We start from the raw sequence: 17,263 nt of genomic DNA, 5'->3' as shown, positions 1-17,263 counted from the left end.
AACCACCACTCACCACAAGCTCTGGCATGTGCATCTTGGTCATAATTGCCCTCATGACTTCAGGGGGAGCAGGAGAACCTCCAATAACTCCTGGAAAAAAGAGAAAAATACCTTGGAAACCAGCTATTTATTCTCAGGAGGGGTCCCTCAAATAGCTCTGCACTCCCAGATTTAATGCTCTGGGATACACTGGGTCCTGTCAAAACACTTCCTAAACTTTTTTTTAAACAGTTGTTCTAGAAGCAAAGGCTGCAGCAAGGCCAATTTGCCTTTCTCAACAGGAAAATAAACTCTGTAACACAAACCCAATCCAACCTACAGTTCTCCAAAAATGGAATGATTCTGAGTAGAGAGAGGCACAGTTTTATAGTGGGACAAACACTCTCATTGATCATCCCCATAAAACCAAAAACCTTTCCTCTTGCTTTGCATAGAGGAGCCCTTTAGGGAGAGGGTAGATCCCACTGCCACCTGTTCCAACCTAGGATGACAGAGCAAAAGAGCAGGGTAATAAATGGGCTTTGGTGGGGAGCAGGATGAGCAGGATCATTTTGCACATAGCAGAGATGATTAGGTAACCTGCTAAAATATTTCCTTATGCTCCAGCACCACTTTCTCTCCCCACTGTTATTGCCTCAAAAGGGCTGCTGGTGTGCCCAGCTATTTCCAAGGTGGGCTGTGACAGGAGAGGAGGCTCCAGCACAAGTATCACACCCTCCAGCACGGAGATGAATGAAACAGCCAGGAAACTTCAGGTCTGAGAAAGAAATCTGAGCTTGGCTCTGCTTTGGGACTGCACTAGAAAGACACAGAAAGCATCTGCTGCCACACGGTGGTGGCTGGAGAGACAAGAGTTGAGGAAAATCAGGCTATTCCTGACACCTCCCCTTGCAGCTAAAATAAAAAGGTCCTTCCCTACACTGCCTTCAGATGAAGCAGTCCTAAAATATGTAATAATGGAAGGATTCCCCAAGGAAAGGAAATGCAGCATCAAATTAACAGAGGAAACACAAAGCTCATGCAACTAAATTCTTCCCACCAGAAGAGATGTTTGCTCACAAAACTAAACACAGCCTGCCAGCAGGGAACCAGGAATATCCTGGTTCTCAGGACTTTTCCATTTGAGTTCTGGGACTTACCTCCCCGGAGACTTGACAGGTCATAGGAGTCAAAGTCCGGTTGGGAGAGCATGTCTATGTACATGGTGGGTGTGCCAAGGAGCAAGGAGCACCTTGAGGAAGAAGGGGAAAAAAAAGGCAGAGCTGCAGAGGTGGAAGCTGGAGCAGCCCCAGCTCAGCACATCCCTGAGATCTGTCCCGTGTGGGGCTGCAGAGCAGCAGCACAGAGGCAGCTCAGCAGAGGAGCTGCTCATCAGCACACACACACATACATCTGCATCAAACAGAGACATATGTACATGTATGATGAAGACACAGCAACAGCTCTCTTGTTTCCCAAGCTACACTTGAGGAACAATATGGAAACACAACTATCCCAGCAGTAGAGCTGGACTTGGAAAAGGAGGGCAGGTGTGAAAACAGAGAGCCACAGCAAACCAAGACACCACTGTGCTTCCCAGCCAAAGCCCTGTGGTGACAGGAGGGATCCCTTAATTTCAGAAGGGTGACACATCCCAAGCACAGCTGGAAAGGTTCCTGAAGTGCCTGTGCAATTGAGTGCAGCAGCAAATCTGCCTCTCCCACTGTGAGAAGGAAGAGCACAAGCAAGGTGCTGGCAGGTGGGGCAGGGGAAGAAGCAGAGCCACGAGGCCAAGAGCTGCTCCTGAGCAAAACAGGCTCTCACTTCTCTCGCGACACGGCCTCCAGCGCAGCCTTGCCCTCAAAGCTGGGCGATGAGAAGATGCAGGAGGTGCCATGCAGAGCCATCACCATGCAGCCTCCCACTGACGCCAGGCAGTGGTACAGAGGTGCAGGGAGCCCACAGCGAGTCTCCTGGGATCAACCAGACAGCAGTGAGGAGAGGACACCGCCCAGGGGGTGTCCAGCCCGTCTCCCTGCTGAACAAAGGTCTGAGCAGACACATTTCTCCTGATCCGCTTGCTGCTCCACTTTTCCACTCGGAAATCTGACATTCCGCTGTGTTCCTGTCAGGTGAAAATGCAGCTGGCACATCCTGCCCTTAACAGAAATCAGTTTGGGAAGCTTTTTATGTCAATATTTCATCCTGCCCTTAATAGAAATCAGTTTGGGAAGTTTTTTATATCAATATTTCATCCTGTAATTTTGCAGTGTCTCTTTTTTGCTGGACTTGGTCTGGTATTGTTTATACATTACATGCCAAGAGAGACTAATGGGAGTGCTGTGAGAGACATGAAATGTGCAGGACTTGGCACATGCTACTCATTTTACTTTGTTTTTTTTTTTTTAAATCACCAAAGGCTCTGAAGACTGATTGAAACAACTCATCTATTCTCTGGATCAAAGCTGATGTGTTAGAAATAAGTACTTCAGAACTTCAAAAGAAAATATTTGTCTTTAAAAATTTTTAAAAGAAACCACAAATAGAGAGGTCATACCCCGATAAGAGTTTTAAGACTGTAAACATGACATGAAACGAAGTCATGTAAATCAAATTAAAACTTCATTCAACAGAATTCAAAGCTAACATCCACAGTCTTGTAATTATTTGAAATGAGTATTCACCAAAATGAAAAGTGATTAATTTCATGGTTTTCCCCCACAAAAAGATAGCTTTTTTGCCTAAAAAAAAGCTTCACACGAAACCAAAATGAAACATCAATGAGTTCCATTGAAATGCAAAATGCTATGCATTAATATCCCTCGAAGTCATTTGCAGCAAAACACCCTGCCCTTCCCCTGAGCAAACCCAGCATTTTCCACACGTGGTGTCTCTGTGACAGCTGAGGCCTCCCCAAACCTGGTCCCACCAAACCCACCTGGTGTGTGATCCCCAGCCTCACTCCAATCAGATTGGCATTATTCACAATGTTCCTGTGGGAGAGGGTGGCTCCTTTGGGGCTTCCTGTGGTCCCCTGGAAGACACAGGGCACTATGCAGTCACAGAGATCCCCCAGGCAGACTCAGGGGTGATCTTGCACTTTGTTTTCCCTATCAGACCTGGGAGACTGTTTTTACTTCTTTAAGAGCACCTGAACCCCCAAAATAGCCCAATTTCAGCTGGACAGAATTCACCTGGCACTGTCTCATCTCCATCAAAGGGCTGAACAAAGAGAATGGCGGAAGGGGAAATGCTGGAACAATTTTTCCACCCTGCTGCAGAAGCTTGAAGCTCGGTCTCAGAGGGAAATAGGAAGCAAATGAGATGTGTGGCATTGCAGACACCTTTGCCCATGTCCCCAGGGAGGAACCCAGCTGCAGGGCATGGAGCTGGCAGGGCACCTACTGAAGTGAACTGGATGTTGATGGGCTCACTGCAGGACAGGCTCTGCTGCACTGCCCTGAGCTGCTTCACGTGGCTGCTGTCCCCAGCCTGCATCACTTCATCCATGTGGAAGGTGCCAGGCAGCTTAGAGTCACACATGATGACAATGGATAAGTCAGGTAGCCTGGCAGAGAGAAAAATACCATCAACAACAACAGAACAAGGAGAAAAGTGCCCAGACAGGCTCACACTGCTCAGGGCAAACCTCTGGGCCAGCCTAACTGGTTCTCTTCATGTGAGACCTCCTGTGGCTCTCCTTCAGCAAACCTGTGTTGTGCAGCTGAGGGGACACAAGGCAGGACATGGCTGTGAGGTCAGGGCAAAGACACCACATGTCCCTAACTCACCTTTTGCTCTTTATTCCCCCTGGACTGGATTTTTCTATCTCAGGACATGACTGCTTTAGAATATCATAGTATTTCTGTGTTTTAAACTGAGTGGGGAACACCAGTGCCTTACAGCCAACCTGTGAAGGGAGACAGAAACTGATGAAAAGTCATGTTAGGTGGTGTGGACATGACAAAGAGCAGCCACCAGCAGAACAGGAACTGGAAAATTCTCCAGTGATTAAAGTAAATGAGCCCTTACAGAGGTGCACTCCTAAAACCCTCCCAAAGTGCTGTGCCATCACTGCACACCCAGCACCCCAAGCCTGGATCCAGCTGTGCAGCCAGAGCTCTGCTCCTTCCCACTGCTGGATTCAGGAGGAATTCTTCTGGTCAAGAAAGCAGAGCTGCAGCCTAAGGTTCCCTCCTTGAGCACAAGGCAAACAACTGATTTTCCAGATTATGAGTCTCAACTCTAACAAAAAGCCCAGTCTCAAAATATGAATAAATAAATAAAGTTAAAGCAAATTCATTTGTGTTGATCTGGAATGAGGATTTTTGAGGACATTTGGAAAAACTAGGATTTCTAAAATCTGCCTTAAAGATCAAGCCAAGATTTTTTTGGTAGAATTTTTTGAGGTGTTCCTTTTCTTAAAATTTTTCCACCTCTTTTTAAAGCACTAGCTATTTTGAAAATTGAAACTTTTTTTATTTACATAATCCCATAACAAAACACCTCAATTACGCCAAGAATTTTCATTTCTTTTTCAGCAGCAGAGATTTGTTGAATTTGACCCAGATTTGCAAACCATTTTCATCTTCCAAAAAATGCATTTGTGTCCAATAAACTATTTACATAAATTATTTACTCAGCTGCTCTCATTTTCTCAGAGTCTGGGAAATAAGGAGACAAAGGCTACACCAATAAATTATTTGTAAGTACCCTCTGGGCTTTGTCAGAAAGGAAGATAAACATTTGCTCTATTTTCTGGAACAGGCTGCCCAGGACCCAGGGGACTGAGGTTGCTTTGGGCCTCTGCAACTTTTTACAACTAATTCCTTCAAACTACAATTCTGGTTGAACCAGCTCTGAAAAATAAATGCTGTGTGAGGGGAGAAGGGCTGATGTTGTACAAGATAAGAGTCTCTGGGTGGGGGCCTCTCCCACTTGGTCTCAACCTAAATGGCAGCAGCCTTGTCTTCAAAGAATGTAAAATATGGAAACTCATCATTAGTTTGCTTTCACAAAGCCCTGGGAATACAGTAGGAATCCAAGGAATGGTTATTCCACAAATATTTCCTTATATACCAATCAGATGGACAGGATCCAACAGAAAAAGCCCTAAAGACTTCAGAAATTTTGTTATGCAAATAAACAAACACAATAAACAAATCCTTAGGGTGGTGAGGAACTCCAGAGATCCCAGTGTCAAAGGTGCATAACAAAACTGGGAATGCTGGCAAATCTGGAAGGGCAAGGCAGGAGCAATTCCCAATGGAGCTGAAGCACATTTCTGCTCTTACCCCACCAACATTCCACAGGAGAAAATCAGAGGAGGTGAAAAGGAAAACCAAAGCCTTGCTGGGGAAAAAGGGAAGAACTGAGTTGCACATTCCAATAGGACAGAAGCCCAAGGACACCCACCCTGGAAGAGATGGTGCTCCACTGCAGCACTGGGTTCAGCCCCAGTGCATGAGAACAGGAGTGACCAGCAGGATTAAATAAAGGATGAAACCAGAATTCAAATTGCAGCCCAACAACCCATTACAGAGTTACTGATGCAAAAGAAATTTGCTAAAAATTATCCACTTTCTAGGTAAAACTAACTTGGATGGTGCTGGGAACATTCAGAAGTGGCTCCCTCTCTTTAATATCAGTCTTTCATTTATAGCTGAACAAACCACAGGGAAAAAATTAGCTGCTTAATCTTAATTTTTAGTCATCAGATGTTTAATAACCTGAATTCCTCATTATTTGAGCAAGGGAGCCTGAACAGTTTAAATTGATCAGTGCTCTGCACATCTCAAACTCAGACCCAGGGAGGTATTCAAGGGTAGGTGAGGTGGCAGGATCAGACAGCAAAGAGATGTTAACAGTGGCAATACCTAGGACTTAAATCCAAGGTCAGTCAGCCTCAGCCAAACCTAGGAAGGAGAAATCAAGCTACCAAGCAGACTGGTCCTTTCTGAGGTTAAATGAGGTCTTTTCTGAGGTTCTACTTTCAAGGTTGAGATCCCAGATGGTGATTTTTGCCCTGAGCAGGAGGGTTAAACAGGAGATATCAAGTCCTGCAGTTCTTCCCTGATTCCCTGGTAAATGATTGCTGACAGGGGTGGTTGGGTTGGGATAGTACTGGCTGTTAGCAGAGAGAAAGGCATGAGGATAGAGCAGGTTCCACCAGACAGAGAGCAGCAAGAAGTGCGGCCACCGAATCCCCTCACACATTCCACACCAGCCCTGCTCTCCAGCCAGCTCTTCCCATACACCCAAATCCTGAGCAGCTCATCATGTCCCCCTCAATCCCCTGCAACACCCAAATCTGGAGCAGCTCATCATGTCCCTCCCCAATCCCCTGAAACACACAGTTCATGCCATACAAACCTTCCTGAGCACAAACTCCAGTTCAGAGGCCTGGTAGGCTGGATTCACAGATACCTGAAGAGCCAGAAACAAAAATCTGATCACCTTCTTGCATTGAACACCCTCCCCCCTAGCACAGATTCCAACAAAAAAGGGTTAACCCAGGGTTAAGCTCTCTCCTCCAACACACAACTAGGAGCTCACCACCACAGGGATTCCACATTCACAGAAAATAGATCTGAATTCTGTGTTTGTGTGAAAGGAAACAATTGGAAAAGAGATGTATGTGAGGTCACACAGTCAGAACAGAGCTTCAGGAACAGAAACCAGACCTCCTGTCTCACAGGAGTTAATCCAGTTGTGCAGCTGATCCAATCACTAAACTAGATTAGAACTCTTGTGCAAGTCATGTTTCTTGATGGGCATCAAGGTAACACCTTCCACCCAGCTCTCCAGAGTGGCCACTGGAGTTAAGCTCACTTACAGGCTCCTACTGAGCCAAGCTCTTGCACCCAATTCCTGCAGACACTGGAACGAGCCAGGATGGAGGAAATGAGCAGAGCCTCAACACAGTGCACTGCCTAAATAAGGTGCACTTTGGTCATGCTGTCTAATGAAAATTGGCTTTTAGGGATATGCAGCCTGGACTAGATTTTTAAGTGAGCCTTTGTTCCATAGAGTAATACATTTTGAAGGGGGTCTAACCAGCTGGTAACTAGTTAGGACAGCAACATCCCACATAAAAATGGGCCTGTAGAGAAAAGTATATCTCCTATAAACACCCATTGCAAACACTTCTTTGCTGTTCCTCCCTCTGCAGCCTGCTTCCCTAGTGGAGGATAAAGACACACAGAGTTGCACAGATCATCCTTAAATACTTGATTCACCTATAGATGACATGCCAGGTAAGAGCATGGAAAAAAGAGACAAATAAACTTTATTCTCCAGTATTTCCTATTGCTTCTTTGTCTCTATTTCCCAATAGATTTCTAAAACCTGGACACAGCAAACTCCTTACCAGGATGATTCCTGCCTGGGCAGTTGCAAACTGCACAAGAACCCACTCATATTTGTTGGGTCCCCACATGCCCAGCCGGTCTCCCTTCCTCAGACCAAGGGCCAGAAGTCCAGCTGCTGCTTGGTCCACCTGAAAAACACAACACAAGAGCCTGAGGATCACACAGGGATGCAGTGAGGGATATTGGTCTCCAGGCACTGCTTTCTGGAGAAAAAGCATCATTTTTGTAACTGAAATGCAGCAGACTGTATCTCCCCAGAGCACTCCATCAGCCCGTGGCTGCAGCAGCTTCTGAGCCTGGAGCACAGACCAGCCCCTGCTCACCAGGTTGACTCAAAGCATAAAAATAACAAACCTGGGATAATACAACAGAGCAGAAAGGAAATCAAAATAGGCAATTATGTTGTTGCAAGCTACTTCTTGCCCAAAGACACTGCCAAATTACTCATCAATTCCACTTAGGACCAAGCCTTACTCACATGCTGGGCCCAACCACACTGTTGGATCTGCCTTCCTTCTGGGTATCACTTCAAAAAGGATTTGGGTGAAGAAAATTCTGCCAAGTGATTTTTGACCAGTTTTGGGTTCCTGTCCTCAGAAGCCCTGTGAGGAGTGACTGGGGAAGCTGGAGGGGCTCAGCCTGGAGAAAAGGAGGCTCAGAGGGGACCTTCCTCCTCTCTACAACTCCTGACAGGAGGGAGTAGCCAGGTGGGAGTCAGTCAAGGGACAGGATGAGAGGACGTGGCCACAAACTGCACCAGGTTCAGGTTGGACATCAGGGGGAATTTCTTCACCAAAAAGATTAATAAATATTGGAAAGGACTTCCCAGGGAGGTGTTGGAGTCCTGTCTTTGGAGGCATTAAAGAAACAGCTGGACATTGCACTCAGTACTCTGACCTACTTGATGGCACTGTTGGACAGCCAAAGGTTGGACTCAGTCTTTGAAACCTTTTCCAGTATTAATGATTCTGTGATTCTGTGATTTGTTAACTCAGATTCAGCCACTATATTAACCACTACTCCATTCTGCATGATGGTAAGTGCATTTCAGGTCAAAAATGTCAAATGTCAAGAATACATAAATAGTCTGAGACATTCAGGAAAGGTTTTATTGTTTTGTTAAGTTCTCAAATGAATTTATAGAATGTGCCTTGTAGGAAATATGAATTTGAGGAACCATTTGATTTAGGTCTGAATTACAGCCTACTTCTTAAAATCAGGGTAAACACAGCTAATCTTGTTTATGTGAATGGATGTGATCAAAACCATAGTAAGCCTAAAAACCCACCAAACAATTCTTTCCTATCAAAGATCATATCATATATTTATTAGAAACTTTCCAGGTACTTAGTCCCTCCATTCCAAAAACAGAGAAACACACATTTGTATTGCACACACCCACACACATCTGTGCATACGATAGTGAGCCCTAGTCCTTGACTTTGCTCCATTGCCTTCATGCTTGATAAAAATCTTGATAGCCAGAGGGACTAATCCAGAAGGTGGAGTCTACCCCAGCAGAGAAAAACACCATGACTCAGACCATAACCCATCAGATAAGTGTGACAATTCTGAAGCATGAATGTTCACTATGGGATATTAGCATTTTGCATATGCCACTCACTCCCTTTCATCCCAAGGCTCTGAGGAGGATGAAGGCAGCACACACGCACTGGTGCACGCTGGAAACCTGTTCTTCCCCCTGCCCCAGCATGAAGGTCCACAAGCAACTCATCTCAGTCCTGAGCAATGAAACTCAGCAATGAAACTGTTTCCCATTTCTCCTGCTGCCATCCACTCACCTGAGGGGGGAACAAGGCACTCACCTCCTCCTTGAACTGAGCAAACGTCTTCCGAACCCCATCCCGGCAGAAGACCAAGGCCTGGCGGTCAGGAAAGCGCTCCACTGTCTCCTCCAGGCACTGGCCCATGGTTTTGTCAAGAAGGGGAATGTCTGTGCGTCCCTGGATGTAACTGCTGGTCACCTTGGGGGACATGAAGGGCATCCTTGTGTGCAGGGCACTGGGAAAGAAAAGAGGTTATTTAATATGACCTGAATAGAACCTGTCACCACAGCTCTCCCCATGTGGGAGGATTATCAGCCTGCCCATGACACTGGGAATATCTGATGCACATTCCTGCACCAGTGGGAACCACAGGCAGCTGCTTCAGTGGGCCAAGATCAGGAAGATTTCCAAGAGGACTTGGAAAGCTTTGCAGTGGTTTGGGGCACAACCCTGGAACCCCCAGGGCAGGCACATGTGTGTCTGTACCAGATCAGGGAGAGCCTCCACCCCTCCATGGGAACCTGGGGAAGGAGCCTGCACCAGCCCTGGCACAGCCTGGTCCCACCATCATTCACCTGCACTGAAAACTACACAGACATGACAGCCTGAGCAGAATAAGGGCTCTGCAGTTCACTGAGAGGTGGCAACTGGGTTTGGTCATTCTGCAACATTAAAAAGTATAAATAGATGTGAAGTAACACAACCAAACCAGTTTGTAGATAAATTCTCCCAGCTGGTTGAAAAGAGCAAATAAATGAGAAAGAGAGAATTAAAATTAAAGAGGTCAGTCTCCAAAACAATCAGCAGAGAAGAGGTTAACCCTACAAAATGAAAACTGTTTAGAAGAGTTCAGAGAAGCTGAGGTGTCTGCAAAGGAATGGTTGTATTTACAACAGTGAGCAGCTGTACACATTCTATCTGTGACAGCTGGAATGCAAAGAGTTTATGGGGCTGAAACAGCATCAATAAAACAAGGAGCTAGCAGCGAGATGAGGGGGGAGAAGTGCAGAGGCAATACCACAGCAGGGAGGAGATGGCCCCCACTGCAAATTTGGGACAGATGGGAAGGAAGACAGCAGGGACAGATTTGAGAAGTGCAAACCAAGCAGAGTAGGAGCTGGGACAGTGTGCTGGAAGCCAAGAAGGAGGCCAATGAGTCAAGAGAAGTAGCAATGAGAAGATGTGGTCAGAGCAATAGGAAAACTAATTTAAAAATCATTAAGTTTGTCTCTGAGGTCTGATAATCAGTGGAAATGCAGCAGTCTCCCCTCAAGCCACAGCTCCTGACCATCTGAGCACTGCAGTTCCTACCCTGGTTTCTCTCTCCATCTCTTGCAAGCCTCTCTGTGCTTCAGCAGCCACCTCCCATCACGCTGCTCTCCCCCCATGCAGCCCCCCATGTTCTCTGTCCCTCCTCATTCCCTCTCCACCCTCCTCCACGACTTCAGCTCCTCCATTCCAACCTTAGGAGACAACCAGGAGGGACAGGGCTAAGGGACACCTGTAGGGTGCATAGCACAGAGTCTGTGTATAATTCAATGTATAATGGGGAAATCCCTGCCTCAAAGAGGAAAAACAGCTCAGCCTAAACACCCATCTACTAAGGGATCAATATTCTGCAACGACTTAATGTTACTGCCACAGAAGATTTGTTCTGCCCACGAGAAACAAGCCTGAGCATGGAGTTACCTCCTATGGAGTGAAAGGCGGTGTCCAGAGAACAAAAACGAGATTTTCCCTTCGGGGGAATACTGCTCCAAGAGATAAGGCAACAACCTGACCCTTTTTCTCCACTGCTTTTAAGCAGAGGGAGTATTGTGCAAACTTCCACAGGCTCTGTTCAGATATCCCTCCTCACAGAGCTCTTGGCCAACTCTCATCAGGGCTGTGAGACTGCCTGAGGAGGAGGGAGGAACAGTGCTAAACTGAACTTTCATTGCTTGAAAACTCTTGGGCAAAGCATGCGGATAAACGAGGAGATGAAAGAAAGCTCTGAAGAAAGGCCTTTATAAACACAGGTTCTATGAAATAAAAGGTAGGAGAAACTCTCCTGAGGCAAGGGGAGGATGAATGCTCCTGGGAGGGCAGTAAAAGCCATTGCAGCCACAGCCACTTGCTGGCTGAAAGGCGAGTGGAGAAGTCCCTGTCCCCTGTCACAGCAGGGAGGATGAGGAACCCTCAGGCTGTTTGTTAAAATGCTCAACATTGACAACTCCCTCATCTCCTGTGTCAGCAGAGCCTGTCCCTAAACTCCCTGTCCAGTGGGCAGGGAGCAGCTGCTGACCTGGTTGCGCAAGAGCTCTTTCCCCCAGCACCGCCTCAGGGGGCACTGGGAGCCAAGCAGGCTCAGCTCTGCGAAAAATAAACAGCACTAGACCACCACCAAAAGAGACTGGAGAGGGGAAAAAATACCAGAAAATCCAGGTTGAAAAAATTCGATCCGAATCCAAAGTGTCCAGCTGCAAGAGTCTCCTGCTCTGCGCAGCCTTCAAAGAGGGGCTTGCACAACCCTGCACTGCCAGTGAAAAGGGGAACATCTTACACTGTCATGTCTTGGCAAGCATTGCATAGATCAGGCTCTCTGGGCTTACTGTCTCAAGATTTTCCAGACCTGAAGAGCAAAAGGGTTTCACTGACTTTTCAGAAACCAGACTTTAATACTAAATGCAAGAAGGCACAAAGCTCCAGGTTTCATGGCTTGGCTTCCTCCCTATGCCCAAAGATGAGGATGAAAGTGCATCAAAGAGCAGTAAAAGATATCATTACAAAGCCACATGCTCAAAAATACTGAGAAAATACTGCTGTATTTCACACTGTGAACACAGCTTGCTCTCAGAGGTCCCAAGCATTCACATTTTCAAAAGAAAGCATCAGCAGCACTGAAATTAGAGGTTAAGAAGGCTAAGATATCCCATGCTCGTAACCCAGAGTTATTGACTCCTCTCAAAGCACTAACTCACATAATTTCTTCAAATGCATTAAAGCAAAATCATCAGCTGCCATCGAGTCTGAGCTCCCTGAATTCTGGTCTGACATTCCCATGTGCTTCAGCAATTCTGTATCACTTAGGGGCAGAAGTGAAAGGTGTGAAATAAAACAGAGCAGCCTGTTGGAAGCACTGGGGGTTGTGAGTGGAATGAAGGAGGCAGACACAAGATATGTTCATTATCAGCAGCATCATGCTGGAAATCACATAGCACTGGTCTCCCTCCTGCCTACAGCCAGCAGCAAGTGCACATATCTGATCTGAGAGAATGTATCAAGAGACATCTACAAAGAAAGGATTTAGAAATAATTTCTGTTTTCATCTTTGTTACAGAAAACAAGTAATTCACCCTTCACCTCTTCCTACAAAGCATCTGGTGCTGCTGGAGATAAAACAGGACCAGTGTCTGATATTACACCAGCTCTCATTTCCCTGACTCAGCCAAAGGAGAGCAAATAAAACTCTGCTTGCTCTTGGGCGTCAGCACAGACTTTTGGAGAGCACAAGCTTTTGTTAACAGCATGGTTTCAGCAGCAAGACACCCTGCAAATGAGCCAATCCTCATCCACAGGCAGTTCCTGCAAATCCCCAGGACTCTCTAGTTCAGCCACACAGCTCAACAGAGACATCACAGATCTGGGAAAAATGCATCCTCCTCCTCCTCCCTGCAAAAAGAAGGAAAGCAGCCAAATCCCAGCAATCCCAGAGCTCTCCTGCCTGATGACAGGAAGCAGAAATGATCACACTGAAGCAAGCATGCTGGACTAACCCTAGGAGCTGTTGGTATTTTTCTGTGACCAGCCCCAGTGAACAGTCTGGAGCTGTTGATATAAGATAACCAGCTCTGTTTTCACCTTTAACTCTTTACCAGTCTCTTTAACAGAAATTATCAAATGGGATGAGAGAGAAAACAAGGCAGTGTAACCTCGTGCCCCCTTTGCAGGGTGAAGGACACTAACCTGCCCTGAGGTGCCATCACCTCTGCACCTGCAGGAAAGGCCCTGCCTCCCCAGAGCTTGGGAACTGTCCCAAATACAGAGCTGATACTTGGAGAAGTTCACAGATTCTGCCACTTCTTTTGCTCATGGACACCTACCAGGAGCTTCTCTCCTCAAAGCAAGAGCTTTTGGGTCTTTTCTGTAGTATGACTGCAATTAAAGGGTGGTGAAAATTAACTCTGCTCTGTCCTCATTTCTGCTTTAATCTAAAGAGTTAATCAGATACTTACTACTTCTTCTTTTTTTTTTTTTTTTTTTTTTTTTTTTTTTTTACAGTTTAATGAGAGACAGGGTTCCCAAGGTTTTCAGACTCCTCCTGCAGCCACTTTCTGGTCTTGTTTCCCACTGTAACTTCTCTCTGCCCTCTGCACTCTCCTTGCCAAAAGGATAAACAAGCCTAGGAGCAGAATTTAGTAAGCTTTTCTTAAAACATTACTAGAAAGAGTTTGCTCTCTAAATACATGCTGTCCTTCTCCAAGGGCTTTGGGTTCCTGTCCCTAAGTTTCAGTTCTGAGCTGGAGTGAACTGCAGTGAACTCTATCATGCTTCCCTTCTATTTTGTAAGAACAGATCCTGAGAGGCAATCTTCTCTTCACACACCTATAATGAAGTGGCTTCAATCACCTCACTCCTAATGTCAAAACAGCTGAAAAAAATCCACCCAAACAAACCCTGTTTGTGCAAGCCAAGGAATGCCCCACCTGGTTCTTGAAATTGCTCACTAGAAGTCATTTATCCCAGTGATTATTACTCTGAGTATCAGCTAATCCTTCAGAACCTTTTCCAAAGTCAGGTATTTCCCATTGCTGATTTTTCACACGAACTTTCTCCAAGAGGCAGCATTGAAGAAAAGCAAGGCAAAGAACTGGCCTGACTTCCCAAGTCCCAGAGCTTCTTGGTGTCCTGGACCTGCTGGGTCACCCAGCACCCTGGGGGCTACAGGACCCCAGGGGGACAGGGACACTGACTGCAGGTCAGAGCCCTGAGGGAGGATGGGGAAGCCATTCGATGCATTTCACATTGCTGCAATCTGGATGGAGCTGCTGCACAAAGTTCAGCCCTTGCCCTGCGTTCACTTCCCTTTGCCAGTAGTGCAGGGTTCATCCCTGCCCCACTCCCAAGCTGGGGCAAAGCACATCCAGGGCAACCAGTCTGCCTTTGCCACTTTGGGAGGGTGTTAGGGCAGCCAAGGGTTACACACCGAGATGAATATTCCCACCCCACATGCAGCCACTGGCCTGGCTGGACACTCACAGCGCTCTGCAGCTGCCCTATAGCCCCCCATATGTCCCCATCCTCGGCAGCCTCTGTGCCCTACAGCTCCCCAACCCAGAGCCCTCTGCCCCTGTAGCCCCCACTCCTCATCCACACCCCCTGTCCCCTATAATTCCTATCCCTGACAGCCCCCATTCCTTCTCATCCACACTCCCTGTCCCCTATAATTCCTATCCCTGACAGCCCCCAGAGCCCTCTGCCCCCGTAGCCCCCACTCCTTCTCATCCACACTCCCTGTCCCCTATAACTCCTCTCCCTGACATCCCCCAGTCCCCCCAGCCCGCACCCCCCGTGTCCCAGCCCATCCCTACCTGCCCGGGGCTCGCCGCCGCTCTCCCTCCCGGCGCAGGAGCTGCAGCCCGTGCCGGGGCAGCGCTGCCAGACGGGCCGTGGCCATTCCTGCAGCGGCAGCAGCACCCAGCGGGACCCGATCCGGCCCGTTCTGGGCTGTCCCGTCCCGTTCCGCCGCTCGGTGCTCGGGGGCGCTGCTCGGGACCCGCCCCGGCCCCGCCCGCGGCCCCGGGACCCTCCGCCGGCCGGGAGGGGCACCGGGAAGGGCACCGGGGGAAGGGAAGCAGAGAGAGAGCTCGCCCTGCCCGGTCCGCCAGAGGAACTGGAGGCTCAGAGGGAACCTCTAGAGTCTCGCCGGTTCCCAGCCCAAGCTGTGAACCGCAATTTCTTCCCTGTACATTCCTGCTCCATTATCTCTTCTTCCCAAGCTGTGAACCACAATTTCTTCCCTGTACATTCCTGCTCCTTATCTCTTCTTCCCAGCCTGTTCCATCAGCCTGACACCCTGTAGAAGCCCCTCCATTCAAAAGAGCAGAGATGGACTTTGTTGCAAGACAGCCACCATAATTTGCCTCCACGTATGTCCTCCACCTTTATGACTTGGTGCCCGAGCCCTGAGAGTCACCAGCTGGCCTCCAGCCCCATCCCCTCAATGAGGTATCAGTCAGCACCCCACTAACACCTTTAGGCACTCTGTGGAGGAGAAGAGACCATCTGGGAACTGCAGAGCTGCTCCAGGGTTAGGCAGGCTGAGACCCCTCACCTAAGCACAGAGGTGTGGGCAGGCACCAGGTGAGGAATGATTGAATGATGCTGAAGAGGAGACACAGTGTATCTGTATAAAGCACAAAGGAGGTGATGAACAAGGGCATAAATATCAACCTCAGAATGGTGAAACTCAGACATCAAAGCCAAAACTGAGCTTGTAACAGAGTGAAGTACCAACTGCCACCAGACCTCTAGTGTCTGACAGTTGCTTTTAGAAACAAGGAAAATTTTCCCCAATTTGCATCTAGTTCACAGGAGTCTGTTTGGTGGCAGCAGTGACAACGTCTTCTTTGTTAGGGAAAGGGAGATTTTTTTTTCTTGAAATGTGAAAAATTTGCCTTGGCTGCAGAGGGGTCACAGAGATCTTCTGAGAGCCTGGGAATGGTCACCAACCCCAGACTGGCATGGCCAGCTCAGGATCATTAAATCACAATTAGATCAACTGTGCTCATCCCATTTCCCTCAGCATTTCCTGCTCCTTTCTCCTTGCTAATGTTCTTGCAATCCCAGCAGAGTGCACAGATGTACCTTGTGTTATACTTTGACTGTCTTGTGAGCCTCAAAGTCCTTCTAGCCTGCCTGCACAGATACCTCTTCCAGTCAGTCCCACCGAACTCAGCAGTGAGGTGAGTTTCTGGAGTCCCACAGGGGATGTAAAGCTGTGTGACATCTGTGGCCAGAAATTGTCCTCCCACCATTTGGCCAGAACAGAGCAACTGTCTTTGTGTTGACGGAGCATCAGAGCTCTCAGTATTGTATAACCACATGGAAAAAAATGATGTTAACCTGTAATAAATAAAAATAAAGATGACTTTTGGCTTGATCTTCCTACATTATGATCATTAGCCCAGAGGGCGATTGTGGTTAAAAAAATAATTAAACCAAGATTTATGCAGAAATTAATATGATCTTGACATTTGTATAGGTTTGTTTGAGATGAAAGCCAAGGACCCCTGAAGCAGTACCATTTCATACACCATTGCATAAGGTATTATTCATTTCTAATCAAGATTTTAAAATCTGTTAATCACAAATAAGTAGGTAGGTTTTGTAACCCATGTACACCCTTGTTTGTTCTTGCTAGGAGCCAAAGGCTCTTTGATTTGTGTAAACACAGATTTCAGTCTCTGTAGCACTGCATGGACAAAGACCTTGCCCAGAGATGCAGAGGGTCTTGGTCAGACCCCCTCAGAGCCCTGTGGGTTCTGTTCTCCAGAGCAGGACTGTGTTTGGTGCCTCCTAGCCATGGAAGGGAACAGCCCAGCACATCAGATGAATCCCTCAGTGGCTCAGGGTAATGAGGGGATCAGTACTCAGCTGTCCCCCTTGGAGATCTGGCAGTGAGAGGCTTCCCCACCATCCCTGGAGCAGATCTTCCCTGGGCCTTTCCTCCAACAACAAACATTGCTGTGAAAAGCTGAGGAATGGGGGAAGATTGTTGGATAAGCAGACCTTGCTCTTCTCAGATGAAGGCTCTGTAATTTCTGCTCACATTTGGAAGAACAATAACATGCTCTGAAAAACTTCTATTATCTCCTGGACAGGAGCACCTCAACCCAGGCAGATTATTACATTGTAGTTTCTATGAGGCAAATCCTTGCATGCTGTTTTGGGGTGCCTTTGTTCAGAGACTCCTGTCGCCTCAGTTAGCTCAGTTCTGAGCTAATGCTGGTTCCTGGCAGCTTAAAAATCAACTAATGCATCTACCTGTGGATGCATTAGTGATGCAGGGTAGTGCTGCAGTAGTGAAAATATCTTTGTAATGTCCCAAACATCACAAACACCACAGAGATCAGGAAATTCACGGGT

At 47.3% G+C, this 17,263-nt stretch overlaps 1 protein-coding gene across 1 annotated transcript in view; it reads right to left on the bottom strand.

The window, feature by feature from the left end:
• ACSF2 (acyl-CoA synthetase family member 2) overlaps nucleotides 1-14,854 on the bottom strand; it is a 35,318-nt gene extending 20,464 nt beyond the window's left edge. The window contains exons 1-10 of the mRNA XM_033076999.1: nucleotides 14,707-14,854; nucleotides 9,176-9,371; nucleotides 7,349-7,477; nucleotides 6,352-6,405; nucleotides 3,771-3,889; nucleotides 3,385-3,547; nucleotides 2,918-3,013; nucleotides 1,804-1,952; nucleotides 1,140-1,231; nucleotides 14-90 (exon numbers count right to left, since the gene is read on the bottom strand). Coding sequence (XP_032932890.1) covers nucleotides 14-90; nucleotides 1,140-1,231; nucleotides 1,804-1,952; nucleotides 2,918-3,013; nucleotides 3,385-3,547; nucleotides 3,771-3,889; nucleotides 6,352-6,405; nucleotides 7,349-7,477; nucleotides 9,176-9,371; nucleotides 14,707-14,792 — 1,161 coding nt within the window. The 5' untranslated portion in view covers nucleotides 14,793-14,854. The remainder of the gene's footprint in view (nucleotides 1-13; nucleotides 91-1,139; nucleotides 1,232-1,803; nucleotides 1,953-2,917; nucleotides 3,014-3,384; nucleotides 3,548-3,770; nucleotides 3,890-6,351; nucleotides 6,406-7,348; nucleotides 7,478-9,175; nucleotides 9,372-14,706) is intronic.
• Between the last annotated feature and the right edge of the window lie 2,409 nt (nucleotides 14,855-17,263).

This window comes from Catharus ustulatus, chromosome 20, assembly GCF_009819885.2.
Source record: "Catharus ustulatus isolate bCatUst1 chromosome 20, bCatUst1.pri.v2, whole genome shotgun sequence".
Classification (NCBI taxonomy): Eukaryota; Metazoa; Chordata; class Aves; order Passeriformes; family Turdidae; genus Catharus; species Catharus ustulatus.
The sequence above is the reverse complement of the archived record's forward strand: the minus strand, read 5'-3'. Positions and strand labels throughout refer to the sequence as shown.